This window comes from Scomber japonicus, chromosome 7 (assembly GCF_027409825.1).
Source record: "Scomber japonicus isolate fScoJap1 chromosome 7, fScoJap1.pri, whole genome shotgun sequence".
NCBI lineage: Eukaryota > Metazoa > Chordata > Actinopteri > Scombriformes > Scombridae > Scomber > Scomber japonicus.
In genome coordinates, this window is record NC_070584.1 from 8,784,990 (window position 1) to 8,805,021 (window position 20,032).

General features: G+C 38.9%; 1 protein-coding gene across 2 annotated transcripts in view; it reads right to left on the reverse strand.

Annotated features, from left to right (window-relative positions):
- Positions 1-442: 442 nt before the first annotated feature.
- Positions 443-20,032, reverse strand: part of oca2 (oculocutaneous albinism II) — a 41,938-nt gene continuing 22,348 nt past the window's right edge. For both annotated transcript variants that reach the window (XM_053322734.1, XM_053322733.1), the window contains exons 17-23: positions 19,793-19,901; positions 14,539-14,666; positions 13,874-13,933; positions 12,928-13,032; positions 11,453-11,546; positions 10,557-10,650; positions 443-530 (exon numbers count right to left, since the gene is read on the reverse strand). In XM_053322734.1, the coding sequence (XP_053178709.1) occupies positions 443-530; positions 10,557-10,650; positions 11,453-11,546; positions 12,928-13,032; positions 13,874-13,933; positions 14,539-14,666; positions 19,793-19,901 (678 nt within the window). The remainder of the gene's footprint in view (positions 531-10,556; positions 10,651-11,452; positions 11,547-12,927; positions 13,033-13,873; positions 13,934-14,538; positions 14,667-19,792; positions 19,902-20,032) is intronic.

Consider the following 20,032-nt stretch of genomic DNA (forward strand, 5'->3'; position numbering starts at 1 on the left):
AGTAGCACCATATTCAGCATTGTGGAGTGGGGCAATTTTCTTTCCAGTAAAGACACATCTCCTTCCCTTGGATTGAGTTCAAGTTTTAAAAAAGTTGGTAAAACTCAAAAAGGGTGACAAGGGACCAAGAACTTTATTCACATGCATCAGTATTAATAGATGTTTGATTCAAAGCTTTGGTCAATGAGTCAGTAATTCTGGTCCCTGCTGATCTGTACTTTAGAAAAAGACACTTATCCATACTAAATATGGCTGCTGTGCTTTCTATAGCGCCTGTAATCTGACCACACAATCAGGTTACATATCACATTACAGTCAGCTGAAACTCTAAATGCTTGAAGGAATGGTCACATGCACACACTTACACACTTACACACACACACACACACACACTTACACACACACACACACACATTCTTTGGCTCTGTGCAGCAGTTGTGGATTACATGTTCCATCCAAGTCCGATGTGGGTGGCCAGCAGGTAGCACATGCCTATCATGCATGTCATTATCATCATGGGGAATCCTAACCTGTAAAAAGCAAGAAAGCAAGACAACAATGTTATGAATTAATATTTTATTTTTACTCACACTTAAACTGAGCGTTTTGAGCCGAGCATTAGTACAGCTGAGCCTGACCACATACTGTAGAGCAAAGCATGAAAAGCACAGAAATGGCCTTCACACAGTGCACCGCTTTTATTTCAGCACTTTTCTTCAAATCCAACAATTGGGTTTTCTGGTGAGGGATGAGCTTTATAGCCTCATAGGATAGATGGTATATCATGTTAACACTATACTGTGGAGTATAGGTATTTTAACTCCTATGAGTAAGCAGCTTTTGCTCAGAGTGACATATAGGCAGGCATTTATCTGTTATCTGTATCTATGTATTGTACAACATTCATTAGGAATGCATACTACCAGTGTAATTACTATAAAAATAGCATCTTCACTGTAGTAATCTCCCCTGATAGTAAAAGCTTTTGACAGATACTATTCTGAAGAGGAAACAAACTCTCAAAGATAATAGTTTTGGAGCTTTTCACTTCAGAAGCAGGAAGCAGCTCTAAACCTGATTTATTAGGGGCCATACTAGTTTTTTTGCCCATTTTAGACTGTTTCCTAGACAACCTGCCTGAGGAAATAAAGCTGTCTGCGTCAGTACCTTGTTTCAAGTTCTCTTCTTGGAACGCACTTTTTTGGAAAGCATTTCCTGATTTTACCTAAGCTGCCTGCTCGTTTTCCTGGACTCTATCTGTTTTTAATTTTAAGTTATTTATTCATTCATTGCCATTACTGTATGAAAAAGTACTTGGAAATGCAGTTGGATCATCCGGAATGAATGAGTCAGAGGTTGTTGTTGTTGTTGTCAAAGTGTAGCCATTGTTGTGTGGTAATGTAATGCAGGCTTTTGTATGTTCAGCACATACAGTACATACCAATAACATAACTTAAGAGTGTTTACTGTTAAGTATACTGTAACTCAGGCATGCTTCATATCTCATACCTTAGTGGATAGTTGGCTACATTCTCTGAACATTTATCAAACCTCGCTTCACAATCCTAAAAAAATATGCAATCGCAGACACATTTGGCCATGTTTGCCTGCCCCAGGAGCAGCTTGTTCCTGAATAAATGTTTGAAAAGGCTGTTGGTGTTTTACAATGTCACTTGATTTTACAGCTTCCATCCACAGCTATTTTGTGTCTCTCCTCAAAAGAGTTCGGTTTAATGTTCATCTGGGATGCCAAAAGGTCGAGGAAGAAGCAATCGATGCAGAGTAAACACCGTGAGTTTAAGCAGATCCCGGCGAGACGACATTAATGAGACCACCTGATGGAACAGTATTTCCTGTAACTGAGATTTAGGAAGAGAACAGCCGGTAAATTGACTTCAGGGCGCCAAGAGACGAGCTGGATACAATTCAAACGCTATGAATATTAACAGTTGAGTAGTCATTTTTTGATAAGGGCATGGCCTAAAATATAAAAGATATTATATATTGTTCTTCTCTAATTTCTTTCATTGGACACCCCTGTTATGCAAATTCCAGGATTAACAGGTGGAACAACACTTAGTTTTAAATGGAGTAGCTGCCTGCATGCGGCTGACCTGACATTTATAATCAGGTATCTTTATGCTGTTGTCTTCTGAAGAAGCTTTTTTTTTAAATTGGTGGGAGTTCAATAGACCAGAAACAAATTACAATAAGCAGGAAATAACTGGCAATTTCAAGCAGGTGTCTATATAGACTACACCTCGAGGAGACCTATTGCATAATTTCAAATGGTTTAAAAGGTTATTTGAAAAATTCATTGAGATCGCTCGTCTTATTCTTTTACTGTCTCACGGCTGCTGGCTGCCTCTCTTTATTGAGCTCGTTTTTATGGTTCTGGTTTGTTTTTCGACCTACTTCGACCTTTTTTGGAGCCACGGACAGTCAAATTTCTCATATGTGCAAACTTTCTTGGACGGTTATACAGATTCTTGCTCTGATGTGTGAAACTTTATTTAGGCCCATAGGGGAAATTCTCTTTTCACTCAGCCGGCTGCACAGGAGGTCAGAGCTGCAGGACTGATTGAGCCGGTGCGAATTCAGAGTTTCGCTCAAGGACATCTGGGCCTGCAGAAGGTTTGTCTTCCTGCTACTCTGAGACAGTCCCCATAAGATTTTACAAAGGGGGTTGCATATTATTTGCCAAACAGAGACACGTCAACCTTGTCGAAAGAACCTGTAAAGCCCTGCAGTGCATACAAACCAGTCCAAAGTTTGACCCCTATGACAGGCCAAAGTTGGCTCAGAGCTCTTACGATAATGATAATGTGAAATTGTGATAATGCCTGGCATTTGTAAAGGCCAGCTCTGTCCTCATTGTAATGAATGAAATGTAGTTAGCTTTCTGATGCAACAGTGGCCATCACTGCCATAAAAATGATTACGGAAAACTGTATTAAGTAGTCTACAGATTGCTCTCCCAGTTTTTTATTCCCAAATTAGCATCATCAGTTTAAAATGTGTCCTTAGATGACCCCGGAGGTGCAGATGGTTTTGTCATTTGGATGTCTACCATGTCCTATATGGACACATGGCTGCTCCGAGGGCCAGAGATATGTTTGCCCCCAGTCACAGATCAGTGTTGGAGGATAGACAGAGAAGAGAAATGATGTGTGTATTTAGTTAGAAAGGCACTGATCTGTCTTTTTCAGTCCTGATGCCGATACCTGAACAGTACCAAGTACCAATCTGATACCGGTGTTCATACCTCACTGTGTGGAAAAGACTGGGATCATTCTTTTATGTGTATGTGTGACTAGACTTTACTTTCCTTACTTTGCTAAATAAAATGTAACAAATAAATAGGTTCAGAAACACAGAAACCTGAACAAATTCAACTTTTTAAGCCAACTGACAGAAACACCAAGAGACCATATATTTTTTATCTGACCCAACAGTGCCAGAGTGACAATGACACGACCAAGAAGGGAAAGTAATCCCACAGGGGGAAACCCAAAGTGAGCAGTGCTAATGCTGACTGCCAGCCATGGAAACTCCACTTTTATTAGTCCCTTACTTTGACATAATCACCACAGTTATAAAGCAGATATTCGGGGGATTTTGTTAAGTTCTATGTTGCATTGGATTTAATTAGCGGATGTGTTACATTTTATTATTTACATTTTATAGCAAACACGACTGGTTTTCTCTTCGCAGGATTAACTACAATAGCTGGTCTTATTGAGACTATACAGGCTCCTCAGGACAGCTGCTATTTACAAAAGAGAGCTTTCAAACAACTTCTCATAGTGTTAGAAAGTTCTTAAGGACCAGCCCCATTGTCACTGATACCTGATCCATCTATTTGAGTCAGTATTGGATCTGATATCTGATATTAGTGTCAGATTGATGCATCTCTCCATTTAGTGTGCTACTGGTTCATTTCTGTCAGAGTAGCATGAAGTAATTAAAGCTACAACACCCCTACTGAACAATGAAGGGAACCCATATCATTAAAATATCATTTAGAGCAGATGCTGCTTACAAGTGTTATGGTGCAGCAGGAGGTGTGAAGCCAAGTCATCGATAGACTCAATGAATAAGTCATGACCAAATAAACCAGAAAAATAACCATGAACCCGCTGCTTCCATAGCTCATGCTGATGATGGCTCACATCTGTGTTTATTAGCACTGCTAATCTCCCTATTGAGATTAATGACACAGTGATAAAAGTGAGTGATTTCTAATGCGTAGTCAATTATTATGATCATGAAGCATGATTACAACGGGGTGACAGTTGTTTGTTTGGCTAGAAACAAACAGAAACATAACTTTATATTTCACTTGTCCTAAATAGAGTTTTAACAATAGGCTTAGTTTTATTTTTTCAGTGAGACACAGGCTGATGCTCTGTATGTTTCATTAAAATAACTAGCACTCACAGGGAAAAGGCCTCACTGAAAATTATGTAAGATAGATATTATTGGTCTAGTCAGTGGTCTATTTAAAAAAACATGTTTTTATGGAGAAAAAGCACCTAGTTACAGCTGCACAAGTCATGGAAGAGGCACCTCTATCTTACTAAAATGGGGGGACAGCCTGGCCTTCCAAGGCAAATGCTGAGCATATAGTTGTGAGCTGTGACATCACAACCTTACTGAAGTCCAAACGGCTCATTTAAGATCACAGTTTCTGAATACAGGCTGTGTGCATTCTGCTTTCATAGTATTTATACAACACCTAGACTTGCTTTATAGTGAAGAAAAGAAATCTTCCTTTCTACAATATAGGACCTTTAACTTTCTCTTTAGCTCACTTAGCTATGAATGATAAATATTGATGGTCAGTAGCAGCCACAAAATTTGAGCATACTGGTTTTTGTCATTTGGGTTATCCAGAAAGAAATGTAGCAGGTTCTCCAATGACTGGATGACTTTTGACTACATGTTTAGTGTTAGACCACTTGAATTTAGTTTCCTGCTGCTGTCCCCACTTTTTTTTTTTTTTTACTGTAGTAATCTCCCCTGATAGTAAAGGGCCACACTGAATCTGATCATGGGTGTCAGAGTTACAGATATTAAATGGGTTAACACTTTAATTAAAGATAACCACATGTGTGTAATTAAGACTATATACTACATGAGTTCCTTATTTAATATGTTTTTGATATTGTGTGAGAAACGTTATATGTTTGGATGATTTAATATGTAACAGAAAAGAGTCAGGGGTTCAGCTCTCAGTGCAGTGCCCTAAAAACTAGTCATCGTTTTTATCCTCTATTATGGTGCATGATGAATATGCCGGATAAGAACTGTCTAATTAAATATCAATAGCAGAAATATCAAATTACAAATACGGGTTGTGGAAATGCTTTGCCAACAAACACACACACACACACAAAAACACTGTCAATATCAAAATACAGAGTTGTGAAGACTTAGCAGCTCTTGGCCTGTTATATGTGTTCACTCTCTCTTATATGAGGTCCTCTAAATCAGAAGCCCCATGTTAAGATGACCTTCCAGAAAGCTTTACTATGTATTGAATCGGCACAGAAAAAGCAAGGAAAATTCCAGAGGTCCTTAATAAAAGAGTACGTGGTCTATGTGTGAAAGCATGTCTGATAATTGCATGCCAATGTATTGCTCTTTATTGCATTATCTCTTTCTTCAGTCAGATGAATAAAATTAAGCACTTTCCATCTAATATGCATGTGGAAATGTCAAATTAGTATTTGAACTACAGATTAATGAGGATAGCCAAGCACTTAAGCTCATTAATAACACCTTCAATACGGCCTGGTGGTGTATTTAAAATGTAAGAGTCAGACTTTCCGAGTGGCCAGTTAAGTTGAGTTACAAAGGTCAGAGTCATCATTTTCTATTTACACATTAAAAGTTTAGTAAGGGCTGAAAAATGAAAGAAAACCTCCAACAAAAAGGTTTTGAGAACATTGAAACAAGAACCTGACCTTTCATTCCTTTATTACCAGAGGTCTGTCCTACTGATTGGTCCTATTTAAAGATTTTAGCCTCTAGTTAATATTTGGTCGCACAGATAGTCACCATTTGCCATTATTAGCTCAAAGTGTTGCAAAATTATTAGTGACTTCATGGATATTACACAAATGTACTGAAGTGTTATTTAAGCCTTTAGAGGTGCTGGTAGGTGGATTGTTTTACCTTCAGACAGAGCCAGGCTAGCTGTTTCCCCCTGTTTTCTGTCTTTATGCTAAGCTAAGCTAACCCGATGCCAGCTCCAGCTTCAGCTTCATGATGATATAATATTAGAGTGGTGTGGATATTCTTATCAAACTCTCTGCAAGGAAGCTCATAAGTGTGTTTCCAAAATTGTCAAATTACCACTTTAAATGCTAACAAACTGCTGCTATCAGTTTAAACACCACTGACAGGTCTTACAGTACTTATTTAACATTTGAAAAGGATCAAACCTATTTCATTTTCGGAAGTGGTTTGTAATACTTTTGGATGATGCAGACAATTGACGTCATCTTCCTGATATCTGCAGAAACTTTTCTATGTGTTGTTCTGTGTTTCATCAACCGGTGACACATCTTGTCTTTTAATGTGGAGGACTTGTTGAACATACTGCACTCCAGCTGTTCGAGGAGCTCAACTACTTTCTTTAGTTGCACACAATGGCGCAGAATGGCTGACTGAATGAAACTACTCGAAACTGCTGGTTTCTTTATGAGAGCACAGAACCCACACCTACATCAGACGATGATTATTAAACCTTTAAGCGAAGTGGGTCTACTACTGAGCAGAAAACTTCAGACCACTTAACCACTCGGCTCACCCTCCGGCTAAAGAATCAATGCTTAAAAAAACACTCCAGAGCCGGATAGTAATGCAGCATTCAGCAGTGTAGATGGAGGATCACAACAGCTCAGTGGTATATTGATCTGTAGTTGAACAATACAGTTATCTCTCTGCTGCACAAATGTTCCCTGTCTCTGCCACATTCACACATAATGGCATTTAAGTTCTACTTTATAAATTATATTTAAATTAAACATTTAAAATGGCAAATTTGGGTTGAGGACCTTGAAATACCCTTTATGTAGCTAAACTGTGACCATAGTCAGACCCAGGGTCACCTCTACATGACTTAATCCCTTTCTGCTGAGCAATACTTATTTCCCCGTCACGGGCACAGCATGAATGGACAGAGGGCAGATGAAAGAGTTGCCACAATACAGCAGTAGAAAAGAATAAGGTTCACCTTTTGTAAAAAAAAATCCCATCGTACCTTGTGATCTCACACATTGCTTTAATTGCATATGATAGGAGCTGTTTGAAAGTCCTGATGCAATCTCAAAGAGTCTCCTTAGATAAACCCCAGGGACATGTTCCTCTGGCTGTGGAGAGCAGTGCTACTGTCTATGACAAGGCTTGACCTGTGCTGTTCTATGAGCAATAAGATTTGCAAAATGCACAAACCTGTAGCGGAAAAATATTTATTTCTGTCATCGTGTAAGCTTTTGTCCCTGATTACTATGCATGTAGTTTCCTACAAATTAAGGTAACCCACCTGCAGTCTGTGGTGCAGGGGACCATTGTTCCCACACAACTCCCCTCTGCAGACTCAGAGAGGCGTATGAATGGGAATATTAATTCTGTCACATGGTGTTACAAAGGAAGGCAGCCCAAGGTGTGGAGAGAAACTGAAACTGAATAAAGCCCCCCCCCCCCCTCTCTCTCTCTTTCTCTTTCTGTCTCTATGAACCAGTTCACAATGTTTACTGTCATTTGATCAGGAGATTTGAGATTTGTTTATAGTAGCTGGTGGTCAGCACACAGGGAGTGACACAGCAGGATCTCTAACAAAGTAAAAATCAAAAACTGAAATGTGTTTCAGTGTGGTTATTCAATTTTTGATCAGAAGCCTCTCTTTATTGCTTTATGCGTCCTTCAAGGCTGAGGGCGGACATCCTGACATTGCCATTAATCTGCTGGGAGACAACTTGATTTAAAGAGCAGATGAGACTGTAATGACAGAATGAAACATCAGCGGTGGAAAGTAAGTTCACTAACTCAAGTACTAGACTTTGGTACAATTTTAAAGTACTTATCCTTCACTTGATTATTTCTATTTTAAGCTACTTTATACATCTACTCCAAAACATTTCATTTCATTTTTACTCCACTATATTTATTTGACATTAGTAGTTTCCAGTTACTTTTCAGTTCAGTTAAGATTTACATAGACATAAATACATAAGATTAAACAAGATCCCTAACAATGAGATACTAGTCTACCAGTCTAGTTACATTTAAGATGCCCATGATTGTTTTTTGGCCATTTTACCAAAGAGCATGTCATTTTTCATTGTTGTATTAGTGCATTTACTGCAGCATCTGTATATCTCTTCAATCACTGACATCACTGTGAAAATGCAACTGAATACCTTCAGGTATCAAGGTGTTAGATTGTAACAGTGGCTATTTCTCACTCTGAACAAAAGTGCTGTAGCAGTGGTTCATACCCTGTGGAGTTGCACTATGTAGAGTGGAGGCTGTTGCCATGCTCCCCGAGGTTAATGCTTTTAAAAGAAGATGATAACAGCCTAGATGCATGAAGGAAGCAACAGGGACCATACTATCTAACTGCTGAACTATTCAGGGCCACTCATTTTCCTTGGTGATGGTGTCCCTGTGGGCTCACCTGGACCTTGAATTTAAACCACCTGATTCAACACCAGTCAGTCCCAGCTGCTTGGAGTCACAGACAGACCTCTTTCCTCCTTACCTGTCTCTATGAACAGCTGTGACCCTTGCCACAGACAGCCAATTACAGGCAGCGCTTCAACTGAGAGCAAAGCTTCTACCCAGTCACTGTAAACAACAGCTACAGGGTGAAGGGAGTAAAGCTTAGATGGTGCAACTGTTCCTATCAATGTCAATGAAATCTGAAGTCATACCTTGATGTTGCAGTGCAGAGAAAGTATTATTTTATTGTTAAATGTTTGACTGATGGATGCTCACACCCTCATAATTATAAAATCTTCCACTAGTAAACATGATTGACATAACTAAATGAAGCTAGGAGGCAACACTACTATAATTAGGGCTGAAACTAACAATTATATTTATTTATTGGCAAATGAATCTCTTATTTTTCTGTTATTTATCTCTTTTTTTCAATGATTAGTTTCGCCATTAAAATAAAAATCTCTAAATCAGAGAAAAAAGTAATACATTTTTACTTCTAAGAAGCTAGAACCAGCAAATCTTTCTCATTTGGCATTTGTGAGGTTGCAGTTTGTTTTTACCTTTCTTTACAATAGTTGACATTTTGCTCAAAACCACAAATGTCAACCACCTAACCCATGCTGCTGTTGTGGCTAAAAAAGCTAATCTCACAATAGATAAAAAAAACCCAACAACATAAATGTGCAAAGAAGAGTTGTAGACAAATAATATGTCACTCATGTCAGCGCCAGGTGAAAAAGCTTCTCCGCAGATCTGTCCACAGATATCGATCCCCTGTCACCCGCTCCAATGATACTTTGATGTACATTTGGTGACGGTAATCTACAGACGGGCACATGTGTTACTGAATCTTTAGATGTATACCGGAGTATGGAGTGGTGCTCTTGAGAGGAAATCAATGTTTCAATGTGAAAATTCCACCTGCAGACATTCAAGTCACCAATTTTCTGTTACCGAACAGAATCCCTCAAGAAACAGGCCTCACTCAATCTCCTTTTATCTATTCCTCCTTGCAGTACATACAGAACACTCACTCTCATGAGTCTTATAACATGCTATTTTTGAGTGATTGCACATTACGCCTAATCAGACTTCTTTCAACATCACTGACCACTTCCTAACCTCCTACAAGCAAATTGCAAAGTACTTTGGGTGTGACGTCACCAGAATGAAAATTATTAGTGAGCAGGTGGCAACTTGGCAGGCGGCCTCGTTAACATCCTGTCTAATATATAATGCCATTTTTCGCCATTTATTTTTTTCTATTCATTTTTTTTTTAAATACCAGAGAGTTCTCAAATCAAGCTCTCCATGGGTGTTACATTTAGTGTCAATCACACATGCAGTTTGACTATAAAAATAGGGATATAGATATATATATATATATATATATATATATATATATATATATATATATACACACACACAGTATGTGCAGCTGCTGTACAAGTCCCAAGCAATGTCAGTTGGAAAACATAAAAAAAAAAAACCTGGTTCCTGCTTGGACAGATACCCACAATACCAGCAGCAGCCTTTGAGAGAGGAAAGCAACTTCTGGCACTTCATACACATTTCGATGAAACCTCAATGCTCATTTTTGGCATCTTCTATGATAACATATGACAGATTAACATGTAAGTACCTCTTTAGGCGGTTTAGCCTATAGTACAGGCTTCCCAGTAATGCGCAAGTCTGACATTTCCCCACGAGACCAACTAAAAATAAAAAGACTCATTGGGTCTTTTGAAAAATGATGCTAATGACCTTTTTCTAACTGTGAGCTGTGTGATATGTGCAGTGCTGTTACGTGAATGAGAGCTTACCTGAAAAACTCCATGAAGGAGAAACCGTAGCCGTGTTGCTCAGCAATTCCTGCGCATACGACGTTGGCTGATGCTCCTATCAATGTGCCGTTCCCTGAACAAAGAGAAAGACATAATAGAAAACTGTTAAATGAAATCTAACTCATTCTTTTCAACTAGATATTCAGGTCTGATCTCAATTATTCATACTTAAGCAAGAGAACATGAGCTCAAAAGGAGAATAAAATTACAATATTTAACATGTATTATCTGCTGTAGTAGGAGTAATAATAAAAAATCTTCATCATCTTTCAGCATTCTCTCAATATTTTTAACTTTAATCTAAGTTTTACTGTTTTTAATCTACTGTTGGCAGCATTTTGACAGTCATGGTGCGTACCCATGCTGCCGTTCGATACTGCTCACATCTCAAAAGGTGTCAGTGTGGGGATGGAGCCGGGCAGTGGCAACATCATACTGCCGATCGATAAGGACCTGTCACAGTGCAGTTGATTAAACTGAAACACTATGACAGCTCTCTCTCTTTGTGTCCTTCTCACCCAAACAGACACACTCTGCTGAGGGGGGGCGGCCGCTGGGCTGTGGTAGAGCCTGAATAAGGCACGTTTGGACGGCCTTGGGCTGCTTTGACAAAAAAAGCACACAGCCTGACCTCCCCGAAGAGTGACACAGCTGTACAAAGTGTGGCTGTCAGCTGAAGCACATGATGTCTCCTTCTGGCAGAGGATATCTATAAAGATCCACACCTTTCAAACAGGTATAAACTATAAAGTCTCCGGTGTCTGTCAGCAACTCTGGAAAGCTTGTTGTGTGTTTACCCAAAAAAATGTTTTTATTTTTATAATTTATACACCTTTTTTTTTTTTACGTGAGGATGATAAAATAGAGATGCTTACCCCCAAGACATGCGCCCATTGCCAAGGCAAAGATGAGAGGTTTTACTGGTAGGTTCACATCTGCATCCTGACTCAGGTTGATGAGAACTGGAATCTGTGGGCATGGAGACAGATTGAAAATCACTGAAAATGACAGTGATTTAGTGTGGACCAAAAATCATTTTAATAGGCAACTTTTCTCGTAAGAAATTTTCTAGTCATCTAATAGTCTGGTAGGATCACACTATGATGGCAGAACAGTGTGTACTCATCCGTGTCCCAACCGTTTTAGAATTTTCTGAAGATTTTACAAGGTTTTATTTTTCCCTGGCAATTTCTGAGTCCACAAATGAAACATTAAAGCTTTCATGTGCAGCATGGTGGAGAATATTTCCATTGGTGCCTGCTGGTGTTACCAGCTGCTGCATGACTGAGTGCTGCTGTGCGTCTCACTTTCACAAACCATACTAACAGAGCGTGTATACACTGTACATCGCCTTATATCAATCAAAATGTCTGCCCCTGGGTGGGAAAGCTAAGCCTCACTGAGTATTTACATGAGGGTGAAAAATATACTGTATCATAATGACTTCATGTTTTGTATTTGCTTAGCCGCTGTAGAATAGGCCAAGTTTGTACTTGAGGTTTAAAAACGATGCTTAAAGAGCTGCTTAATTGAGACAATTTATTTCCCTGCTCTGACTGAAATAAATCTCTCAGCTTTAGCTTTATTGTGACAATCAGGACATGTTTTCTTATCAGCTGTGGACTGTATTGAAAATGGATGCAGTCTGAAGTCTACCTTTTAGGTAGAACAATACTTGCATGGGGCCTGAAAATATGGAACATCTACAAAAAACCTCTGGATAAACTGTAAGGGGGGGGGGGGGGGGTCGGGGAAGACTAGTTAAAAAATCCGGCGTCTTAATTTTTGCAAGCCACATCTCATACTGTCAGTTGGATAACATCTTTTTCTTTTCTCACTGTCATTTTAATTGGGCACAGTGGCGCCCCTCTGAAACATTGATAGCCATACAATCTATTAATCTTCAGCAAAACAGACAGCTGAGAACAAAAAGTGGTGAGAAAGCAGTCAGTTTGATATTTGTAATAGAATTAACTGTATAATATGTCTGCCCCCACAAACTACAGTGTAATTCATGAGTGTCTGAATATCTTAAAAGGTAACAGCTGATGGTCAGATTACTGTCACCCCAACAAAAAATATAGCTAAATACTATTCCACACACAGAAAGTCATCTGCACCTGCAATATTTTTGGTCACATTCTTCCACTCAAAACACTCCATGCTGTTTGTATTGATCAAAATTACACAAGTCAAGTTTTTTAGTTTATCCAAAGCAAAATGAAGTAATACATGATGGTGAAGCCCATCTCAATTTAAATGACTTAAGACGTGTTTGAACTGTGTTTGTGTGCAGTTGTGTGATCTCGTAAATATATTCAGCAGGGTGAGATTAAAACATCAGGTTTACCATGGTGGCAGTGAAGGGAATGTTGTCAATGAGAGAAGACGCCAGAGCAGAGACCCACATCACCAAGATAATGGCTATTGCCAAACGCTGGTCTTCTGGCACTGCCTGAGAGAGGAGAGATAATGAGAGCGACAGATAACTACTACTTCCATTACCAGTCAGATGCCCATGCCCTCCACACCCGCACAGCTTCTCCACCACACACACATACACTCCCTCACATAGCCTGTCACTGATTTAAATCAAACCAATTATGTTTATTCTTTGACACTGAACCTCTCATCAGGGAGCGGAGGGCTGGGAGAGGATGAAGCTGTTTGAAAGTGTGACACAACCAAAAGTGGCGGTGGTGTCTTTGAGTTTTATCTCTGAGCTGTGCCGTACACACACACACACAAACACACACACACATTCTCCACATGTGACAAGCATGGTGTTGTTTGAACCTTCTTGATAGTTTGCTCTTAGGTGTGCACAGTCAGGTTAAAGGAGGCAATATCTCCTCCTATCAGCTGTCCACTACTTGTATCAAGAGAGAAAGGCCATGCGATGCTAACCAGCATGTTGTCCATTGTTCTGGGACATGGAGCAGGTCAGAAACCATGAATAGCACACCACCTGTCATGTGTGATTATTAGAGTTATAGAGGCCCACGGTCTAAACGCAAGCTGACATACCTATTTACTAGTGCAATTCTCAGCTGAGAGACACCTCACTTGCATGATGCACACAGGCCAGAATATTGGTGAAAAATTACCTCAGACCTCTTCATCCGCTGACAGAATCAGATGCAAACAAAATAATTGAATTCAGAGCCGTGCAGGATGAAGGATCTATATGCATGAAATGCAATATCATGTCACCTGTGCCCAATTATCAATTATAGTAGTCAGGTGCAGCCTTGGGAGATGAGTTTTAAGGCTGAGAATCAAATGGAAAAACTCACTTTTATAAGCAGTGCTGTCTGTTCTCCAATATAATCGATGAGCTGCAGCTGTGCTAAAGCCTGAAAAATGAAGAGGAGAAGATTAATTTAAAAAAAAGAAGGGAATTAGTTATAGGTGAGATTAAACGAAGAGAAGAAAGGCAATTTAGCAGCCATTTACTACACAAGAACACATCTATTCTTTTTATCATTATTGACACTGAAAACAACAAAAAATTGATATGACAGTCACCACTATACAATGTTTAATGCATCCAACAAAAAGCTTTGCCAGGGCCCCCATCTGTACCAAACACTCAGAGGAGAGAAACAACAACAGCAGACATTGTGCTGACATTACACTTTATCTCATCATTTCACTGGGAGGCTCATGGGTAAAGAAATAGATAATTACTTTTCAGATTGTAAAGTCACTGACAGGTTGAATTTGTGTTCTGCTGATAGATCTATGCAAAGATCCTGTTTTTCTTTAGTATCTTGTAAAGATGCTTGTCAGAGGTGAGTGCGGGTACCCAACATTAATCTTGGTTCTGGGTCACATTTTATTTCTTATAATTTTCTTGTGTGACAAATAGAAGTTGTAGTATGTTGAGTGGAGTCCAAAATCTTGCTTCACTGTCAAATGCAAAAAAAATCTAAATAAAAATGGACTGTATAATAAATACCTCCATCAAAACGAAAAGGCCAGCGAAAAACAATAACGTTGCCCACTCCACTCGGTGCAGGATGATCTCGAAATCCTGGATGTCAGCCAGAACCAAAAGCCACAGTGCACCCAGAATAGCAATCCAACCTGAGCAAGAGAAGAAGAAAAAACATTTGACATCTTCCTTTAAAGCCAGGAAACAAACTTATGTAAAGATGCTTTCATGACCTCATGAGAGTAAAACACACTAAGGAAAATATCACACACAATCCATGTGCATAGTTAGGAGACTACACTATAATGGGTTTCTATCTGCTATTCATTTACTTAATGTGTCTGTAATCACAACTCTCCAATGGTAGCTACAGATGCTAAATATCTTTACATCCAGGGCTAGTGCTCCTACTGTACCTTCAATTCTTTACATTGTCTTTGCTGACCCATATAAATGTATGAAAAATACATAAAACAAATGTGTATGTGAAAATGAAATTGCAAGGATTCAGCATATACCATCACTATAATCTAATAAACAGATCATACCATTAAGTGCTACATGACATAATTTGCATTAACTATCACAAATTTCAACACATTGTGGTCTAGAGGACACAATTTGGCACCGGCCCGCTGATATTTACAATTAGAGAGGGTTTTCTGAAAAGATGGAAGAGTGTGCATCCACTTGGAGAAAATTTGATTAAAAAGGTGAGCACCGGTAATTGCCTTGGCCCAGGCCTTTGGCGAAATAATTTCACAAGTGATGGGAATCAACAGAAGGACACAAAAAGGAGAGCCACAGAGGAAGATGGCAGACACAGACTGACTGATAAGAAGATCAAGACTGAAAAAGGAGGATCAACATTTTTGCTGGTTCACAGCATGTTTGCATGCTCAGAAACTGCTGAGTGGCTGCTGTTAGCCTCGGACAGAGTTAGGAAAGAGATCTGGGGCTGGATATTTGTGGGGGGGTTTCAATACTGGCTTTTCTCTCAAGGTGAAGATTCTGTACACAGTCTAAACTCCTAAAAACATCTTCAAAGTTATTCACTTCAATTTTATGACTATTTTATAATTGTTTAAGGTTTTTTTGTTGTTGCTGTTAAGATTGCAGCTAGCTTGATGTTGTTGCCCACCAAATCTCCTCAATGTCCGATGAATACTGTTTTCATAGTTGATCGTTTTTAATGAGAAAGTATTTTTGAGAAAGCTTTCTTTAAACTTTTTTTTTTTCTGGCAGATATGGGAGTAGCGCAACTTCGTACCTGTAAAAACAAAACACTGACATATCACACCATTAAATTGACGTAGCGAGCGTGTTAGCAGACAGTTCCTTATTCACACATAGCCTATAACAGACACACAAAGCAACATTAGCATTAATTTAAAGTTTCTAGCCACCAGTTTCCAGAAACATTTAGCTAACACTAAGCTAGCTCTGTGAGTGTAAAAAAAACTAAACAAGCCTAAAACAATGAACTGAAAGACACTAAAAAGGGCTGTTGAAGAAATGCAGAGTTATTTGAGTTATGAGCGACCCCCTCTTCTTTCAATTGTTCATGTAAAGTGCTTTAAAGCTTTATAAATGTCTGAAAACTTTGCCTGTGTATCATTAGCATACAAGGTCCAGCTATTTTCAACTGCATGTAGGAAACAAAGAAATGTCTTTAGAGGATTGTCCACAGTATTAGTGTATATCCGCCTGTTCATATACAGTATATCAATGAGTGGAAGTTCATCATATGAATGCAAACATGAAATCTTGACACATAAAACTAGTAAATAAAAAGAGAATTTCTATATTAACATATCTTAAGCTAAAGTTCTGCTTGTTAGCAGCAGATCTAAGGAGTCAGCAATACTCTTCATTTACATAATTTTTTACAGTCTTCAGAAGGAACAAAATGAGGTTGAAATGAAGAGTTTAGTACAAAGAAGAAACAAAGAGCGGGTCAGCAGGGTTAGAAAACACTACTGCCAGCTACACTCTCCCCACGGACAGCTGGTCTTCATTAGAGGAAAAGTGTGACATTTCTCTTGTTAGATGGAGTCTGTTCATACATCTTAAGCCAACTCTCAGCTGATATTTTCTAACAGCTTTTATGCTTCAGTGTGATACTGCAAAGAAATGTAAATGTAATGCAAATAAATTCAAATTTCATGTGATTCATTCTGATGCACGTCTCCTCCAGCAAATATTCTATTTTTCAGCAACTACTACTACTTCGATTAATAAAAGATATTAAACTCCCCTGTAGCATCTAGCAGATTATAACAACACACAGATGACTGCAAAGTTCTATGTTTCATTCGAGCAACATAAAACAATAAAAAAGACAAAAAATAGATGCAAGCAGCAGACAACAAACCTAAAGAGCTCTCCAATTAAAAAGAGCTCTTAGGCGGATCTGATCGGTTTATGATAGACTCATCTATCATTCACAAGACAGCAGCGTCTGATGCAGGAAATGTGCTGTGAAAGATGTCTCACCCCTGTTGTCTTTAAGGTACACAACAAAATTAATTAACACAAGGCCAAATTCAAATCATATAGAGATTTGTGCTCCAGCATGTGTAAACATATGTGTAAACATATGGTCAGAGAATAGCAGTGCAGTGCATGCATACCCGCAAGGTACCTGGTTCGAAACTGGCAAGGGACATTTGTTGCATGTCTCTCTCTCTGTCTCTCTCCTCGTTTCCTAACAGCCTTTATGCCACTAACTGTCTAATAATAAAGGCTAAAAAATATCATTTAAAAAACTCCTGCTGAAGTTTTTGAAAGTCATTCAAATGTCAAAATGTAACCGAAGACAGAATTTTAACATTAATCAGCCAGTATCTAAAGATCAATCTTAAATTTAGAAGATTTTTCAATATAAATAATTTATGTTCCAACCTCCTCTTCTTCATTTTTAGCCTTTCAGAAAAGCTATTTCTTTGCAGAACATTTTTCCTTGCGGCCACTTCTTTTTCATCCTTTTCTTTTTGTTTTTTCTTTCTTTTTGGCAGCCCCTGCTGATCTTTTGGTTACCATTAGCACTGTCCATTTTCCACAAGTTGGTCATTTTTCCCAAACACTCCATACAACCTAACCACAGTGCATTGATGCCTGTTAATCAATCATCGAATTGACAATAAAACTGTCAATTATGAGACTTAATTTTTTTTAAATTGTGATTGGATAATGCTGCTGTCAGGTGGAAACTATGCAACTCCATATTTCATTTTGGACATACAAGGTTTCCGACAGCCACAATAATTATCAGCATCAAGAGAATGGGTCAACTCTAATCTCATATTTCTGTGAAGCCTGACCAAAAAAGGGCCCGTATGGTAGATCCGGCCATGCTTGTTTTTTTAACATTATCTATGACTTTCATATACATTCCTGATTTCCACACAGGGATTAATGAGTTTTCATCCTAACCAAAGTTGTGCCTATATAAGTACAGTCACATAAGAAGGATCAAATGATCAGGCTATAATGAAACTGAAATTAAAGCTTACTGTGTGAAGGTAATTACATTTTAATGAGGCTCCATTCTTAAAACAAGTGTGAATAAACGGACTGGGCTTGTTGCAGTGATCAGCCTTGACTGTGAACTGCATGCATTAGCGAGAGTCATGTTTGGACAGGCGCCTATCCCTCCGCAGGGACCGAAAACACACCGATGTGGGGTCATTCCCATTTAATAAATGTCACAGAGAGGTAACCTGAGCAACGCCTGTAATTAACTGAGCATGTTTGGTGACTGAATGGCCCCTGCAGCGAGGGGAGAGATGACAGCGTGTGTATGAAGACGGTCATCTCCATTTAGGGATAGCTTCAGCATTAATGAGATGCTGTTAAGGTCATCTGCTGAGCATACATCAGAGACATCACAGTCAGAGGCAACAGACGGACAAGATGTAACCCTCACCCTAAACCACAGGTCCAGATTTACTAACATGAACAATATATGCAAGCAACATAGATTTAGAGGTTTGCATTTGTTCAGGCAGAGCGCTAACGTCATGCTTACATCAGCTGATTAGCGACTGATTGTCATATTCATACAGGTCTACAACCTTTAAGTAATGGATTTCTAATGGACACAGAATGAACCACTGAGATTTGTTACAAATTAATGATGAAGGCATGTTTTTTGGGGGGTGGGGGGGGGGGTTAATTGTATGTTTTAATGTTTCTCAAATTACATGTTTTTCTGTTTTATGTTAAGCACATTGAGTTGTCATTGTGTATGAAATGCGCTATATAAATAAAACTGCCTTGCCTTGCCTTGCCTTGCCTGGTTGCAGCAGAAACAAACTAAAAACAAAACACTGTTGCTTTTTTACACATCCAGCGGATATGGACTAACATTAGCATTCATTTGGAGTCATGTTTGTGTCCATCTGATGATTACAAGTCCAATATTCACTCTACTTTCAGCTCCACCGACATTTAGAGTAGAGAGGATTTTTAAAGTTTTTTGCTGAAAAATCCTTCCTGCTGCTGCTGCTGCTGCAAAAGTCGACCTTGCAGAGAGCTGTGAGAGTGTAAATAGGGAAAGTTAGGCTCCAGAAAACCAAAACAATAAGCTGAAGGATGCTATGGAGCTACGCAGAGCTGCAGGGAACAGCAGATTTAGGTAATAACCCTCTGTGGGATTGTCACTGCAAGCTCCAGCCTTCATATTATACAAGTCTTTTGATCCAGTCTCATTATTTTAAATTTGATTATGGCAGCTTAAAGACAATGTAAATCATTGATGTGTGAATTTGACAGTCTCATCTGGCTGCCAGTGCTTTGTTAGGACCTGCATTTCATAGGATTATGAAGTCACTGTATAATGGTTTTATACAGCATTTAAATTGCTTTTATGGTTGGAGATTTTATGTGATTCTTACTGGTGATTTTACAGCTCTGAGTTTAGTTTTAGATTAGTTTTATTGCTGCAAATCTCTGCAGAGAAACTCCCCAAAAAGAGAATTTAAAATAAGATTTTGGGAAAATACTGTATCAATGTTCCTAGTGTGGTCTTACCAGAACAATATTCATCAACAAATGTTTGAAGTTAGAGTGCATATATAGATGTAATATAATGGGGCTAAATGCAGCTCAATATCCATGTAATTTGGTGGTTGGATTTGCTAGCCAGCCCATTATTTGGGCTCATTTCAAATGCGAGGACAGAGGAAGCGGTTTTTCATAATTACATGACAGACCCTATAACCACCCTGTGGGGATTGCAAAAAACGGTGCGGTAATGAGACACTTCAGTGCTTACCGAGATCAAGATGAATGCTGGGAACAAAGGAGTTGAGAAAGAACATGAAGATCACCACGCCAAGAACGGACACGCACTTCACCAAGAGAACCTTGTCAGTTATTCTGTGCTGTGGAGGAGAAAATATATATTCTTTCTGAATAGGGGGAAAAGGCAGATTTTATCATATGTCTGACAGTATTTGTTTTAAAGGAAGTTTCAAAGACAGGGCCAACTCCATTATTGAGATAACATCAATGT